The following is a 17,928-nucleotide window of genomic DNA, read 5'->3' on the forward strand; positions in this document are numbered from 1 at the left end:
ACAAAATAGACAAGATCTGACCAAAGCAGCCCATGAACCAATCACAGGATGACAGCTCACTGACAACAGTACGACGAGGAGCACGCTCTAGTACAAAATGTCACTATCAGCCGCTGCCTACTCACCAACCCTTGTCGTGGCACGTACATAGCCTGCAGTTGGTGGAAAAGGAATAGTACACAGCCGGCCATGTCACTATCAGCCGCTGCCTACCCACCAACCACTAGCATGGCACGTGCGTAGCCCACAGTTGGTAGAAAAGGAATATTATACAGCTAGCTGTACCTGCTTGGAAACCTACCTTCGGCTATAAATACTCCAACACCTTGGAACGGTATCATATACTATCTTATACCATCACATATCTTATCTGCTCTAGTTATTTCTCTTAATATACATTTATATTCAGAGCAATCTAGTCTGATTCTCACGCCGGAGGGTGGTCACAAGGAGGTACCCTCCCTTCTCAGTGACGAGCTCACGGTGTCTGTTTTGCAGGTCATCAGAAGAATAACCATCTTTGCCGGACCTAACCCTCGTGGGAAACATCTACTTGACCCTAAGATTATCCGTAATCTGCCGGGGTCACTTAGTGTTTCTTCATCTACTTATATCAACATCGTGAGACAAGGCTGGTAAATTGGTATCAGTTCATCATTTATCTTTATTGATACATAAAACATATAACTGAAACCATCAAAGCCAAGCGTTAAATGAGTCATTTTCATGTTTGATAATGTTAAGTACATTGTCTCTGACTTGTTAAACACAATAAAACACGATATACCAGCCAACAACTTTATTGAAAACCAAGACTTAACAATAAGCTAGCCAACAAAACACCAAAATACCCGCAAGTTGATATTTAGATGAACTTGACATTCAATTATGTCTAAAAATATGCAATTCATCATAACCATATTTGTAGTCAACAAAATAAAATAAAATAAAAAACGTTCAGAAATGTGCCTAGTCATCTTGTATATAACTATATAAGCAACACTTGAAAAGTTTTCCCACCGAATTTATATCCCACAAATTTTCTTATATTTCTACATAAATCATTTATTTTCGCATTTATTTCTGAAAACACTTTAGTACTTTAATAAATAATTTAGTTTTTTTGATATTGCATAAACAAAGACAATATAATTAAAAGTGTGTATATATATATGTATATATATACACTTTATTACTTTAATAAATAATTTAGTTTTTTTGATATTGCATAAACAAAGACAATATAATTAAAAGTGTGTATATATATATATATATATATATATATATATATACGATTCAAACAAAAACAATTATTTTATTAGAAGTGTAAGAATGCTTTAAAATAAAGAACGCCGCTAAAATAGGACACTATATCATGTAAACATGATGCTATACAATTTTTAGAAAGATATAATGGTTTTAATAATCCAAATTGTCACCTTTTGGTTAATGTCGATCCCAACTAGCACTCGTGGGAAGAAAAGGTTGAGTCTTCCGTGAACTTGCACTCGAGTGTGTCGTGGACGATGGGTGCATTCGGGAGCTTTCAAAACGTTCATTACATTTCGCACACTTGCCTCATCGTAAGTTGCCTTTGTGTATTTTTACATGGCGGATCAGTTTAACTTTGTCCTAGTAGTTCGCACGGATGGTATAACTAACGTGTCATGGTGCATAGGTGGGCAGTCACTTAGTGGCGACTGGCGAGGCAGACTTGGCGTAATGTAGAACACAAGTGCGCACACATGGTAGACCCAAAATTTGTGGCATGCGAGTGACAGATTCAAAGATGTGTGGCGCGACGGATGGCACGAAAGTGGGACCCGTGTAAGGTGGCACGCGCATGGCGGACAAGTTAGTGCGTCTCAACAATGCGACGCGTGTACCAACGTCAGGTGGTGCATGCATAGATCGGCTCTGGCTCATCGTTGTACTCGCCTTGACAAATTGCTTTACCCGAGTCATCCAATATCATATTAAGCAAGATAATACAAGTGCGCATTATGTTTCTTAACTTATTCATTTGGTGAAAACAAGTCGGTTGTCTAATGATAGACCAACGCTTATTTAATGCCTCGAATGCCCTTTCGATGTCTTTTCTGGTCGACTCGTGTTTTTTCCTGAAATATTGATGTTTATCGTCACTCGGACACATACCGTCGACTAGATAATATCTGTATTCGTAGTTGACATCGTTCGTGGAAAATGAGGTGTCGGGTGCAACTCCTTCTATGACGCGGTCAAAAATAGGGGACGGATGTATCACAGCTATATCATTGTTTGCACCGAGCATCCCAAAAAACGCATGCCATATCCAAAGATCGAATGATGCGACCGCCTCAAGCATAATTGTTGGGCCATCATGATCACCCCGATGATACTTACCTTGCCAAGCAATTGGGCAGGCTTCCCAAGGCCAGTGTGTGCAATCGAGGCTACCAAGCATCCCGAGAAAACCGTGTCTTTGTTGATGAACCTCGTAGATTTTTTTTGTATGCCACTTTGAGTCGGTCTCCTCAATTTTTTTTACCATCTAGTTGAGGAATACCTAATATTAATAAATTTAACAAAATTTATAAAATTTACACTCAAAATACAAAGGTTTATGTGACATTCGTCAATTTCGGGTCTTGTTTGTATTCGTTTTTGTATTTGTTTATTATGTAAATCGACCCAATTTGTAAACCGAAGCTTATGTTATAATCAAAATGATGGATTTATATTACAATATTGTTTCACACTTGTGGGGTCTTGAAAACATCCTATTTTTATTTTTATTTCTTTATTTATTATTACTATTATTTTTTTGTTTTGTGTTTTTGTCTTGATCCATTTTGTATGAAAACTCTTGTGTCTCACACCCATATTTGACCACCAACATTACCCTATATATACATCACCTTTCTTCTTCATTTTCCCTTGCTACAACTCCAAAAAAAAAAAACTCTCTCAAATATCAAAGATTCAAGGTTATCTTCTTAAGTGTTCTTGAAGGTTTTTAGTCTTTCATCTTAATTAGTTTATGTAGCCTTATTAATACTTGTTTATGGTTGCACAACATATATATAATATACACCCCTTGTTTACCTTTGGTAGTTACTTCTCCGATTCCGGTTGGTGAGGTTTCGGACCTCATAAGGCAAGGCTTCATGGAGGACTTCGTGTCCTTGATATATATACATCTATATAACTTGTTCATACATATTAATCTTGCTTATTTTAGTTTGTTGGTCATGTTTACAAGTTCCATGGTTATGGGTTTTTAAGAGTCTATGCTTCGGTTTAACCGTAAATAGCTCTAAACCGTAAACCAAACTTTGTTACTAGTTTTGTTAAATAATTGTTTAAACATACTTATTGTTAGATCTAAGTTTCTAAAATCATTTTTACAAATTCTATGGTTATGGGTTTATAGAATCTTACCTCGGTCTTAACCCGAAACACGATCCGAACTGAAAACCGAACTTTTGTTTAAAGACTTTATTGTTAACTTTTGGTATTTTTTATTTGTACATTATTATACAAGTTCTTTAGTGTTTGGACATGTGGAAGCCATCTATGAACTTGTTGTGAGATGGAAACCGAACCAAACCGATTCTTACTCGCTTAAGACACACAAGTGTATTTTTTTAGCCATCAAGACTTGTATATTTCTTTAAAAATAGTTACAAATTGATTTTTAAATATTTTCTTAAGTACTTGGAAATGTTGGATCCAACTTGATCTCATAACAAAGTTTGGACCGACAAAACCGAACACTCGCTTAACGTGCGTTGTTAGTTCTAAAACAATGGAACTACATACTTGGTTAAGTCTTATTAAATTTTATTGAGTTATCTCATAACATTCAATATTTTGGAAAGTTGACTTTGGGTTTGACCAATTATCAAGACCCGAACCGACAACCCAAACACTCAATAAAAAAACCGTTTTAGTATATTTATTCCAAAGGGATTTGCATTCTTGCATTTTATCCACCTTATTACTTAACATAGGTTGAGTAAATATTAAGGTTAGATACTTTAACCCGGTTTCGAGCAAACTTATATTTTTAATGGGTTATTATTATAAATTCTTAAATAGTTACATTTTAAAACCTTGAACTTTAATTATTTACATTTCTCAACATTTATTTTGTTTAAATACCTTCAAGACAACCTTTCTAAATTCAATACTTCTTTTCTTTTTAGGCATTGTGCGTTAAACTCGTCGTTCCGACAAATCTCCAAATTATCATCTTTCAAGTTTACTACTTGAAGGTGAGTACTTCATACCTCATTTTCCATCTTTTATTTTGGGGGTGACATTTCATACTTATTCAACAAAATGATTTATATTTGAATCTCAAACCACAAACGTAGTTGTATAATTTACCTAAATAATTGCTCGATTTGGTGTTCTATGCTTATATGCCTATGTGTTTATCGCTTTTGGTTGGTGGAACTATAAAATCGTAGACTATTTGGCATCCCCTTATAGCAAGGTGTCGTTAACATAATGCAATTAACGATAACTATAAAATCCTAGACTATTTGGCATCCCCTTATAGCTAGGTGTCGCTAATGTGTTTAGCGATATCTATTTATCCAAATTACCGCTTTTATTTATCGCTTCGTATGCAAGTTTTATGGCTATCTTTATTATATACTAATATGATTAAACTTATGAATTGCTCACCAACCTTTGTGTTGACAAAAATTTTTTTATGAAATGTTGCAGGTTTGCATCTTGGTTGATTTATGATTGTGAAGAAAACGACATCAAAGACCTTAGGATATTAGTAAAAATGAACAATATCAAATTTGCCATATTTTGTGATATCTTGTTTATGGTTATTTTATGGATAGTTGTTATGTGACATTTTCGATGTTGTGAAATGAAATGAGTTTATTAAATACAGTCACTTTAATTAGTGTCATGTGCTTATGGACAATCGTTACACCTCGGCATGTTCCGCCGCCTTTGGTCGGGGTGTGACAGTTTAGAAATAAATAATTAAAATGATAATAATACTCACATTTGCAGAAAGTGTGAAGGGCTTCACGGCCCACTGTCTCCGACATCTGTAAATACTCTTCCATGGCGTCACTCGTAGTCTCGTACGCTAGTTGACTAATTGCCGCTGTGCATTTTTGCATAGGAGAAAATCCCGGTTTTCCTCTCACGTCCTCCCGTTGTTGGAAAAATGTATAACCGCGTTCTAAATCACCAACTATTCGTAAAAATAGTTGGCGACTCATCCAAAAACGACACTGAAATCATTTCGAATCAAAAATCGGGTTCAACGAAAAATAATCTTTTACCAGCCAATCATGAGCACCTACACGATCCCGTTGAAGATGAGGTCGTCTTGTTCGTGGTTGTGAGCTTTCGAAATGCTTGACTAAGAGTTGGGCAGCCTCTTGAATCACACTAAATATCGCGTCATCCTTTGAATCCAGATTTGAGATAACTTCGAGATCGGGGTAACAGTCGGGTGTCGAAAATGAGTCGGAAGACATAATTTTGGAGAAAACTTTATAAGATTAAAGAAGTGAATGAGATATTTGTAGAAATTGAGTGGATGAGGGATATATATATATATATATATATATATATAGGGGAATGTTCATGTACATTCTAATCTTAACATGAGAACGTAGGAAATAATACCAAATTATAAAAAAATGAGAACCTAGGAAACAATACCAACTACAATACCAATCTACATAAACAATGATTTATAATAACAAAGAAAAAAACCTAAAAATTACAACAAAAGAATCAAAATTAAGAACAAAATAATAACAGCAAATACTAGCAAATACTTATAACAACAAAAGAAAAAATCTAATAACAACAACAAATACTTATAATGTCTCATAACGAAAATTAGCAAATACGAACAAAAAATAACAGCGAATATCTATAAAAATAAACATAATAATAACAGCAAATTGGTTCTCACTATTTTTATGTTAAGAATAAAATGTATTTGATCCTATTTCTATATATATATATATATAATTTTGTAATTTTTTTTAATTTCAAACGATAATATTACCATTGAAAAAGGAGGAGACATTCCCTCACAATAGTACCGGTCTTCAAGAGGCCGCCAGCGCTCCAAGACGCCCCATTCTGCGCGCCCCTCGACGATGTTCAAGCCCGAAGGCGCCCCAACCCCACCCATAACGACCCGTCCCACTGATGATGTACTAGCAACTCTAAGTTAGTTTCCACATATGAAATATAACAACCAAATAATTGCGGTCAAAAATTTTTAACCAATGGGGTGGTGGTTCATTGGCAAAGACAAAGACTTTAAATCACTTGGGTATGGTAGGGAGAGGTCTTGGGTTCAAGTCCCATAGACAACAAAGAATAAAAAGAAGTTTACTGTTAAAAAAAAAGGGCCTTATAAGACGTTTAATGCACGTTTATTTTCATAATTAATTTTGTTGACTTGCGTATACTCCTTTTCACTATAAATGCTAAGGTTTTCTTTAGCTGCAAATATACCAAGAAACACAAAGCACTAAGGAAATTTTTGTTTGGTTGGTAAATATGTAAATGCAATTTCAAAGTTACTAATTACTGTGGATGTATTTTATCCCCTCGGTGATGGTTTTTCATAAAATATATTTATGGGTTTTGATTTTTATGTTTGCTTTTTTTATTATTATTGTTTTTTTCTGTTAGAATTGTTGTTTGATAAATTCTATTTTTTTTAATTGTTTCTCTTATGTTGTGGATGAAAAGATGGTTGAGAATTAAAAAGAAATGGGTTTTCGTTTGTTCCTTAATTCATTAATTTTGATTTTGATTTCGATTTGTTAATGATCAAGCTAGGCTCATTCAAATATCATAATTCGTGGGAAGATAAGGTATTTTGGTAATGCTTAGAAACCCCGTTGGAATGTTTTGAAAGGATTTTGAATTCCAAAATCAATAGAATTTCATGAAATTCATTCCTTTCATTTCTTGAACCAACCTTCATTTTGGATGGAATTAAATCCAATTTCAATTCTAACTAGGAATTCTTATGGATTCTTTGAACCAAATAAGACCTTACTGTTCATCTACAAGGTACACCTTTCAAGAGTTAGAGTCTCCCCTAACAACACTATTGCTTCGACTGTTGTATCCTAAAGAATGTACAAATGTTTTTGAGAGACTCAAAAATTTGTGTCAATGGACTTTGGACTTTGGTTAAACAAGAATCATCAACCAAAAAATTTCTACTTCTTCTTTCTTGTTTGTTTCATCTTATTTCAACTATAAAACTATTTGAAATATATTGTTTTATTTGCTTTTTTATTGTTATTTATTATAAGGTGCTTTTATTTATTTCATATACGGAAATTTCTAAAATATTTTCTCTTATTATCGTTTTGATACTTCTATATTCGATACAAGTAGTATACCAATCTTATCTCTATTTAGAGCAGTCTCTAACTTATACCCATCCTCATATTTATGATTACACTAAAAAACACTACATTTTTCTCTCTTGTTTAATTAAATAATATTTTTTTATACATTTATCATTACAGGTTTCTCTCTCTGCCCTATAATTTACAAAAATCACTACATTTTCCTCAAATTTACAAAAAATCACCACCTTTTCTCTCTTCATCCTATACTTTAAACATACAACCACTCAAAACCTCACCATATAATTTACAAACTCCCCTCACAAGATTTTGAGGGATAGGATGAGAATGCTCGATGAGCTTAATCTTATCTTACTATAATAATAAAACAATACAAGATTTTCACATAGCATTCAACTAACATGTCCATACAGGCTTCAAACTCATCAATTTTTTATTTATATAATTTCTACATGTTAATTTTAACATTAATTTTAAACATTAAAATATCAAAATAAATTGTTATAATCATCATTTATTGAGTAATAAAGACAATTAATTGTTTTCATTGTTATTTTTTAAAATTTTGAGACTTTGTTATTATTATTATTATTATTGGATTTTGAGAAATTATTTATGAACATTTGGACTGGATGTATGGATGTTTGGATTGAAATGGTGGTTTAAGTTACGAGCTTTGGATTATATTACTGCTTTATTAAACGCGCGGTTTAATAAAAATTATAATTATATCTCATTGTTATAGTCATATTTTTAGCATTTTTTATGTTGTGCACTTAAATGTTTTATAATTTCAATAAAAATAGTTTTTATAACATACAACTTATGTTACAACATCTACATATTTACACTTCATAGTTTACAACACATGACTTCAGTAGATGATGAAATTTTAATTAATATGTCTTTTTTGTTTCATGTTATAAGTTAGAAATATGCAGCATTTAGAATTGTGTTTTAAATTGTTATTTTTCTGTATTTGTCTTTGTATGTTGGATTCTTTTAATTAAAACAAGAATGCAATACCTTATAATAATAATAATAATAATAATAATAATGCTAGATTTTCTAACGTTTACAATTCATTAAAATGTATATAACACAAACACACACACACACACACACACATATATATATATGAGAAGTTTTATATATTTTTCATCTATGTGTAACACGGGATCTAACCTAAATATACCTCTTATGTGATTGAAGTCACACTTGAGAATAGGGCTGTCACTTTTACCCGAAACTCGCAAAAACCCGTACCAGAACCTGAAATAACTCAACCCGAAAAGCCCGAGCCCTAGAAAAGACTAGCCCGAACCGAAGTAATTCTGGTTGGTTCTCAGGTTTGATTTATAAGTTTCGGGTCAACTCAAAAAAACTTTTAATTTTGAAATTAAATATATTTTTAGATATAAAAGGCTTAGTCTTAGTCAATAAAGTTATCAGAATCAAAGCCTAATCGACTATTGTCATTCCAACTATTATGGATCGATTGTTTATTGTTTATTTATGTTTTCCGTTTATTATTAATATCAATCGTAATCGAACAATCAAATCACGTCTGATTGAATACGATTATGGTTCGAGTTAGTTACTTAGTTTTACTCTTCTTTTGAATTTTTTTATGACTTTATCAAGTTTTGTTGGTTTATTATTTGATTATTTGCGTTACGAGTAAAGAAGAATATGTTGTTTTAATTTTAGTATTGAAATTTTTAAATTTTTTTTGTTTTTTGTTTCATTTTCTAAGATACTCGAAACCCAATTAATCCAACCAGAAAAAGCCTGAGCCCGAATTACCCGAACCTGAAAAACCCGTGAGAGATTTGGGTTGGGTTTCGGGTTAAGATCTAAAACTTTGAAATTCGAAGAACCCGACCCGAAAAACGAACCCGAAGAACACCCCTACTTGAGAATATACGAAAACGTGATAATAAACTTTATTAAAAATTAGTGTGTTTGGTTTGGGTGTTATTTGATATTAATATGATATCATGTTTTGAACTTATACAGTATTCATACAAAATAGCTATAAATACAACTTCTTGTGCTATTGAAACTTTAAAATATGTGAAAGAGTAACTTGTAAGAATGTACACATAAGAATTTTTCAAACATTATTTATGTTAAAGTTAGATACCGTTAGTTTAAGCCCTCAAATTCGAAACATGATTCAGTAGGTATTTTTAAAGTGATGGGTTTCCTTTTTGATGATGTTCTTAGGCGAGTCAGGTCTGGAACGTCAAAATCAATATGGACGGTTGACATCCTGTTTCAGAAAGCCTCATCCAAATATTATATTGGAGATTGTTTCAAACAAGTTTAAAAAATACAATTATTTTAGTTAATAAAATAAATGATATGGATGAATTATTTTAGTCTATATTCCTTTAAAAAAAAATTAATAAAAACACGCATTCACTTGTAGAATATATATGATTCCATACAAAAAGGTTCAAACAATTAATTTTGTACAGATTATTAGGGATTAAAAGAAAACGAACCTAAGTAGAATACTCTAGAGATGTTTTATTAGGTGAAAAGTTTTTGTGATATATATGTAATAATATTATTTGTATTTTGTCACTTGTATGCTATGAAATCTGGACTAATCTCTCCGAAGTATTAAGAAATTTACATTAACTTTGTGTATCTATGGCAAGGTGTAGTGGACGGCAAATGTGAGTGACAAGGGGGCGATATGGGCGAGAACACCCCCCCCTCCCCCGGGACGATAAGAGCGGCGACCAGGAGGGGGACATGGCGACCAGGAGGGGGACATGTATTTTTTGACGGGTTGTGTGATAGACACACTGACGTAACGATCAAGTATTGAAGGGTGGGACGATTTGTGGGCTACAACCCCAACCGTCTTAAAAAAATAATAAACAAGTCACTCATTTTGCTTTTGCTGAATGCCACTTCCACATTGCTCTCAAGATTTTACACTCATTTCGTAATATGGTTCCCTTCCCGATTTAAGTTAAGTTAAACTTTTCAAATTTATCTCTCATTTAAAAAAAAGAAAAACTCTCACAACTCATCCACAATACCTATCTGGCTATCTGCATATCATTTTTTTTATTAATCTCATTTATTTTTTAATATATATTTATGGGTGTATGTGTGTGAAATGATATGCGGGTAAGTAGTAACTTTTTATATTTTAAGAGAGCGTGTGTTTTTTTTTTGTTAAATTATAGGAGGTGAAGGTAGAGATGGTGGATCGGATATATTGACATTTTTGTTAACTTTATAAAATTTTAAAGTTAGAGGGGGATATAACTGATGGAATTATAGTGCTTTTATTTGGGGGGGGGGGGGGGGCGAACTCTCTCCTCCCGCGGTCGTTTATCGCTGATTATTGTTCGAGATCATCATTTTAGTAGAAGGTATGCACTAGATTTATGCCACTATAAACCAATTTGTTCTTATTTAAACCCACTATTTTGTTCATAGTTCGTTTCAAGATTCGGAAACCCTAAATTGATTTTAGCGTTATTTTGATCTTAGATTAAACACCTATAGATACATGTAAAATTGTTAATGCGATTAAAGGCTGTACAATCTGTGAAAGTACTTTGACATTGTTGAATAGTACAAACAAACCCATGTTGCATATTAATATACAAAATAAATGAATTCGATCAACAAGAACTACAGAAGCACTATTTAAGGTAAAAACAATCAACACACGCCTAACAGGCTAAAACGCCAAATCGATGCAGTGCATCTCTTTATATTTTTAAACATATTAGCTTTGACAAAAGAAACAAGTGATTATTAGTTACACTCGTTAAAGAAACTTTAAACTATTGAACAAATGATCGTTAGTTATACTTGTTAAAGAAACTTTAATATTTACATTCTATTTAATTTCTCACCTTTTTTCGTTTGCGATCATTGCAGCACTAACGCACTAGATTTCATCTGAACTAAATTGTTAAACATGCTTGGAGCAAGTAGTAATAGAATGAGTGACCTTTGGGAAATCCTCATGTTGCAACCCCTTTTAAGGAGAGCTAGCCTTGAAGTAACTGGTGAAGTTATTGCCTTATGACGTAGAGGTCATGGATTCAAGTCGTGGAAAATAGTCTCTTGCACAAATTGTGGGGTTAGGCTGCCCACATCAGATTGTGAAGCGATCCAACCCTTCTTTGGACCCTATGCATATACGGGAATTAAGTTATGCACCATACAACCTTTAGCTAAATCGTAATATGTTTACATCATTTTAAATATCACATATATAGACAAGGGTGTATAACTTCTCTCTCATTTAAAAAGAATTGCAAAAGTTAAATAATAAAACATGGGCTTGAGTCTTTTTCACAATCTTGGGTCAGCTGAATTGGAACATAGTGGTTCGCTCGGTATGCTTAATTACCTCTCACTTATGTAAAATAATTTTTTATCTATCCGTGACACATGTGATAAATAATAAACAAATTAATGCATTACTAAACGCATAATGCTATTAGTTAATACATTGTTAAAAGCATAACGCTATTAGAAAGTATATATGATATATTCACTTATAAGTAAATATGCATTAACCAACGAATACACTAACTTTATTACAGTTATGCAACTGTTTTATGTATTGAAAGAAGGAAATCCATATATGAATAATATAATATCCACATCCATTCCATAAAGTTATCTTTATGATGAAAACGCTAACAAATACCAATAGCTAATCCTGCAAAACAAAGGGTGATGGTTACAGGAAGAACCCTAGCCTCATCTTCTTATAACAAGGTTGACGCCTATTACATGATTAGCTGCTGGTATTTGCTAGCATTTCATCATGATGAAGACTTTGTTAAATGAATCTGGATATTGTATCATCATTCATCACTATCCAGATTCCTTTATTCATGTATCACATTCAAACCACTACATACATACAAGTTTATTTGTTAACACAATATATTCTTAAATAATTAAATAAAGCATACGTATTAATGTATTATATAGTGTATTGGTCAAACTAGTTGGCTTGGCTACTACACCCTCACTCCACTATCCTTTTCATCGTAGGCTGGTTTTCATTCACCCCCTATTTAAACCCCCCTTGCTCCCTTCACTACTTCTCAACCTTCAAGAACTCCGTTAACTAATATAACACACAAAAGCTGGACAAAAATGGTGAGAGCTCCATGCTGTGAAAAGACGAATGTAAAGAAAGGCCCATGGAGTCACCAAGAAGACCGAATCCTCGTTAATTATATTAACCAACATGGTCACCCAAATTGGCGCGCTCTTCCTAAACTTGCCGGTAATCATCAAAGCGTGATTCGATCACTCTCAAGGACTAATCTTTCTCATGTTCATGTTGATCATCAATGTCTAATCTTTTCCATATTTGTGATGATCTTATCAGGTTTACGGAGGTGTGGGAAAAGTTGCAGGCTAAGATGGACCAATTACTTACGGCCCGATATTAAAAGGGGTAACTATAGTAAACAAGAAGAAGAAACAATCATGCAATTACACAAAGAATTGGGAAATAGGTGTGTGCATGTTTCCAATCTGTCGTCGGATAATTATAATTTTTCTAGGTTATGCTAAACGTACCCACTGCCCTCATTCTAAGTTGTTTCATATTAAAAGATAAAAAATAAACATCATGATTCGATATTCTTTTAGTTTTTTGAATTTTATGTTTTTACTAATCTTTAGGTGATCTAAATTGCAGATGGGCAGCTATTGCTGCAAGATTACCAGGACGAACGGATAACGAGATAAAAAACGTCTGGCACACAAATTTAAAAAAGAGAGTGAAACAAAAGCCTAACCATAATGATGCTAAAGAAGAAAAGGCTGGATTGTCGCCGGTAGACACAAAAACATGCAGTCAGTCGAGTTATAATCGAATTGATCCGCCTCAAACTTCGTCTACCGACATATCTTCATCTTCTGCGACTACATGTACAAATGATAACTTGTGCATGGAAGAGATGGTTTTGGAGAACTTCGTGGATATGAATGATGAGTTTTGGTCAGAGGTTTTTTCATCGGACGAAATGGTCCATGAAAACATTTGTCAACTTCCAAATGAATGTGGGTACCACTCAAATCTGCATGATGACATGGAATTTTGGTTCAACGTGTTCACCAATGGAGAAGAGTCGCTACACTTGTAAGAAAAGTAATAAAAAAAAAAAAAATTGGACTTTGTTTATTTTTACAATTCTAGTTTTATTTTGGTCATGTAACCATATTGATAAGACTAAAATAGCATTTGTCATTAGTTTTGGAAAAGTACGTATTTTCTGACTTGAATATTCTTAGTCACAAGTTAGCAACAATTATTTTAATTTTTCTTAATGACAAACTCATACACTCTCACTCTCTAATCCTACACTTATAAATATATGTAACTATCCATAATCGCCCATATTCACATAAAGAACCATTGACCTACAAATGTTACATAAATGACTCAAAACTAGACTTTAACTGATTACATAAACGACAAATATCTTTCGTGTCGAACTTGATCACACAATTAAGAATATATAAGGCTAACAGAAATATTTTTATCCAACATTTGATATCAATATATATGCCAGAGTTCTTTTTAGTTGAAAGCATCTATAGTACATGTTAATGTTGAAGTTCTTTGGACCATATCATGTATCGATTAAGATTAACTCCATCTAACTTTTGCATAATGTTGTATGTGCCAATTAATGTCAGATCTTATGATCCATCAACACATAAAACATCATGGGATGATGGGATACTATACTTTAATAAGAGATGTTTTTATGATTTTTTTGACAAAAAGGTTGACCCTTTTCAGTTCACCACTTACGATCCATTAGAGAATCTTCAATACATTGTTTTTAAAGTTTTTGAAACCCACGTGGAGGCGAGAGAGACAGAGCCACATGGAGAAGAGACAGGACCAGCCCGTGAGCTAGCAAAAACAAGTTGGGGTTTTAGACAAACACTTAATTAAGACCTCCAAGTCCAAAAAACATTATATATGGATATATTATAATGGGTAAAATAACTTAAAAGTAATGTATTGGTGTGGTGGTAGGCTTGGTTGTTACTAAAGTATAGGTCATGAGTTTGAAAAACAATATTTTTTTCTTAACAATTGTCATAAAAAGGCTCCAAAATCTTATTTCGATTTAGACCTTCACATTCGTTAAACCGGCCCTGAAGAGAGAGAGAGGAGAGAAGTTTGTGATTACAAACGGTTTTGTGAGATAAAAGTAGAAGAGAGGGGAAGCGAGACAAAGGAGGAAGGATGGCATGACTCAAAAACCATTGTTTTTAAGATTTCCCCATTGTTAGTGATGTAACTAGCTTGCATATGTTTTGACAAAAAGATACAACTCTTCTCAGATTAGTTTTAATTACTATCTGCGATCCAAACTTCAGGTTGTTATTTTGTTTGTTTTGCATACACGGGAATGTTAAAATAATAAGTTACTGTTGTTTTCTTTTCTTTCCAAATTGTCATAATTATAAATTTATAACTAAATACCGGATGAGGGGACAGGTTTACTTGAAGTCAAAGTTAGTCGACGTACCGAATCATAAATTACAACAAAAGTCAAAGTTAGTCGACGTACCGAATCATAAATTACAACAAAAGGGAGGTCGATATACAGTGCAAAAATATTCTTTAGACAACACGACCAGTTAAAACAATTTTATAATTTGCAACATAATTCCAACCTTTTGTTCGCTTTTATCATTTACGAGGTTTTAGTCCCCCGTGTTACGAGGGTTTTATATAGGTTTTTGTTTTCAATCGTTTTGTATTTTTATATTTTGTAATGATTTGTTTTATTTTTTAGCAAGGCTTTGTTTTAATTTAATACACTACTAAAAACTGGGTACCATTGCTATGAAAATTTGTGACGCAAATTTTTGCGTTGGGATTTTCCATACGTTTCCTATATATTTCCGACGGAAAGTGAAATCCTAATTTTTTGACGCACTTTCCGACACATTTCTGACAACTAAATTGCGTCGGAATTCCCGATGCAATTCCGACACATTATTTTAATTGTGTATTTTATGTCTTATAATTACACGATAATACAGCTTGTGTTGGGAATGCATCGGACATTCCAACGCATTTCCTGCATTTCCGACGCAAAATTTTAGTTTTGAAAATTTATTTTTTTTAATATGTTTTTAAAAGATTGAGTTTTGCGATTCATAAAGGAGTAGCGGCGCAGCTTGTTGCCCGCTTGCCTTCTGTTTCGATGTAATCTAATAAACAATCATATATATAGATGTATAACTATGACCTAAAAAAAGATATGTTAAATTAAATCATAATACAAATAGCGTCGGAAATGTGTCGGAATTTCTGACACAATTCCGACACAAATATTAAATTTTTGCAATTTATTTTTTTAATACAGTAAGTACGTAGAAATACAAATTGTGTCAAAAATGTGTCTGAATTTCCCACACAATTCTGACACAACATTTAATTTTGTTTTTTTATTGATACATTAATAAAAAAATAATGTAAGTTCCGACGCATTTCTGACACAATGTTTATTTGATGGCAAATGTGTAGCAAGTTGCTACGAATTTGCTACGCATTTTCGACTTCTAGAACTTGTTTTTAGTCTCTCGAGGCTAGAACGTTTGTTTTTTCATCCATTTCTTTGTACAACTTTGTTATATGGGAGAATAAGTTTTCCCTAACTCACACATTCTATATAATTGCGTACATACACATGTAGCGTCACCGTTTTACTTATTCAGTTATAAAGAGCTGTTACGAGCTCTAATTAAACTCACATATTTATTTAAACGTATGATATAATTAAATTTGTGAAGTAAAAGTATTTCATTTATAATGACTTTGTGAAAAGTATGAAATAAGAAAAAAAACATTTTAAACTTTGAAAAACGAAAGACAAATTAGAATTTTGAAAATGCGTAGCAAATGTGTAGAAACTTGCTACACATTTGCTACGCATTTCCGACCTTTTGAATATACTTTTAACCTTTTATTTAAAGAGAAAAAAAATGCTATGATCCAATTTCGAACTCGGGCGCCCCAAGCAATATCCACATGCCTTTACCATCACACCCTTGAATTTATTGTTACTGGATCTTAGAGTATCTGTAACATCCGTATTTTGAGATTAATAAATAAAAGAAAATTTATTATTTCGTGTGTGTCGTTAAATTGATTGTGAGTTAGTGATTAGATTATGTTGGGTTTGGTCCTTGGGAGAGGATATGGGCCCTATGGCCCATGGACCCCCTATATATATCCCATCCTCCACTTCATTTCTTTTCTTTCAAACCAAAACACACTCAAGAACACAAACACACACTTTCTCTCAAGCACCCCGATCCTAAACCAAGCAAAAAGGAAGGGTGAATCTCGTGTTCAACATCATCAAACAACCAAGAACACGTCTAGATCCTCGGGTTAGCTTAGATCCGAACCCGAACCGAGACCGAAAAGGTAAGCTTCGGCAAAAGGTTAAGTTTTAAGGTTGGATTCAACATGCAAACCGATATAATGATAGATCGGGTTGTAAGATGTAAGAAGAACATAAACTTGGTGAGTTTTAACCTCACGGGTGTGTTATAGGACAAAAAGGAGATACTTGGACCATGAAAAACACGGGTATACAAAGTTGGGACAACCCAAAACCCATAAAAAAGGTAGAATCGGGTCCTAAGGAAAAGTCACGAAGTAAGATGGCTTTAAAATGACAAAAATGAAGAAAAGGAGGTTATTTTCGCATAAAACGACTTCGCATTGCACGGGCCATGCGAAACCATGAATTCGCATCGCACAAGCGATGCGAAGCGAAACTTCCATGCGAAGCGAACTGCCCTGCGAAGCGAAACTCCCATGCGAAGCGAAACTTCCATGCGAAACGAACTTCCATGCGAAGCGAAACTTCCATGCGAAGCAAATTTCATACGAAATTTCCATGCGATTCAATTTTCTGATGCATTTTTGGTAAAAGACTATTAATGAAAATAAAATTTTCATTAATAGCTCGACCCCAGCCAGGGGCTCTGCCCTTTGGACCCTACTAGGGGCTGCCGCCCCTAGACCCCGCTACCAGGGGCGCTGCCCCCGGACCCCCGTTACTTGAGGGTTGCATTAACATAGATGTATGAAGTAGTAATAATAGATAAGTGACACTCGTAATGTGTTACACAGTTAGCCGTGCACAGCTAAGGAAGGGTATTACCATTAACTCAGAGAGAAACCGACTCCAGGTGAGTTCTAGCCCCCCCCCCTTTATCTGTTATGTTTTCGGGGCTGTGTGCATACTCTGATGTGATAGATAATACACTTACTTAAACGGTAAGTGTATGATGCGTGTATGATTGTGTATTGAATGTTGTTACTATAGAATGTCTATATGAATGAGTATGTGTATATATTTTATAACTAGAAGGTATGTAAAGTATGCACGTATGAATAGAATGTATGGATGATTGACGAGACAGGCACGGTTGCATGGTTATTCTAGACAGAAGGGACCAGACCCTTATAATATTTGTGATGTTAGGGACCAGACCC

The 17,928-nt window shown here is 33.6% G+C and overlaps 3 protein-coding genes across 3 annotated transcripts; 1 reads left to right on the top strand and 2 right to left on the bottom strand.

Annotated features, from left to right (window-relative positions):
* Positions 1-1,891: 1,891 nt before the first annotated feature.
* Positions 1,892-2,446, bottom strand: LOC143635772 (uncharacterized). The gene has a single exon (XM_077103520.1). The coding sequence runs from the start codon at positions 2,444-2,446 to the stop codon at positions 1,892-1,894; it is 555 nt and encodes a 184-aa protein (XP_076959635.1).
* Positions 2,447-2,516: 70 nt separating this feature from the next.
* LOC143635773 (uncharacterized) lies at positions 2,517-5,501 on the bottom strand. Its single transcript, XM_077103521.1, has 3 exons — positions 5,304-5,501; positions 5,018-5,252; positions 2,517-2,548 (listed from the first exon to the last, which is right to left on the bottom strand). The coding sequence occupies exons 1-3, from the start codon at positions 5,499-5,501 to the stop codon at positions 2,517-2,519; spliced, it is 465 nt and encodes a 154-aa protein (XP_076959636.1).
* Positions 5,502-12,489: 6,988 nt separating this feature from the next.
* Positions 12,490-13,531, top strand: LOC143635725 (transcription factor MYB14-like). Its single transcript, XM_077103483.1, has 3 exons — positions 12,490-12,663; positions 12,769-12,898; positions 13,084-13,531. Exons 1-3 carry the CDS (start codon positions 12,531-12,533, stop codon positions 13,529-13,531), a joined length of 711 nt encoding a protein of 236 aa, XP_076959598.1. The 5' UTR covers positions 12,490-12,530.
* Positions 13,532-17,928: the final 4,397 nt, after the last annotated feature.

Source organism: Bidens hawaiensis, unplaced genomic scaffold (assembly GCF_021521415.1).
Source record: "Bidens hawaiensis isolate Kalapana, Puna unplaced genomic scaffold, B.hawaiensis_p1.1 tig00007678_1, whole genome shotgun sequence".
Taxonomy (NCBI): Eukaryota; Viridiplantae; Streptophyta; class Magnoliopsida; order Asterales; family Asteraceae; genus Bidens; species Bidens hawaiensis.

Coding starts and splice junctions, on each gene's coding strand:
- LOC143635772 (XM_077103520.1), bottom strand. CDS start 2,446: ATGCTTGGTAGCCTCGATTGCACACACTGGCCTTGGGAAGCCTGCCCA.
- LOC143635773 (XM_077103521.1), bottom strand. CDS start 5,501: ATGTCTTCCGACTCATTTTCGACACCCGACTGTTACCCCGATCTCGAA. Junction 5,253..5,303: donor TAGGTGCTCATGATTGGCTG/GTAAAAGATTAT, acceptor AAATGATTTCAG/TGTCGTTTTTGGATGAGTCG. Junction 2,549..5,017: donor CCTTCACACTTTCTGCAAAT/GTGAGTATTATT, acceptor TATTAATATTAG/GTATTCCTCAACTAGATGGT.
- LOC143635725 (XM_077103483.1), top strand. CDS start 12,531: ATGGTGAGAGCTCCATGCTGTGAAAAGACGAATGTAAAGAAAGGCCCA. Junction 12,664..12,768: donor CGCTCTTCCTAAACTTGCCG/GTAATCATCAAA, acceptor TGATCTTATCAG/GTTTACGGAGGTGTGGGAAA. Junction 12,899..13,083: donor CACAAAGAATTGGGAAATAG/GTGTGTGCATGT, acceptor TCTAAATTGCAG/ATGGGCAGCTATTGCTGCAA.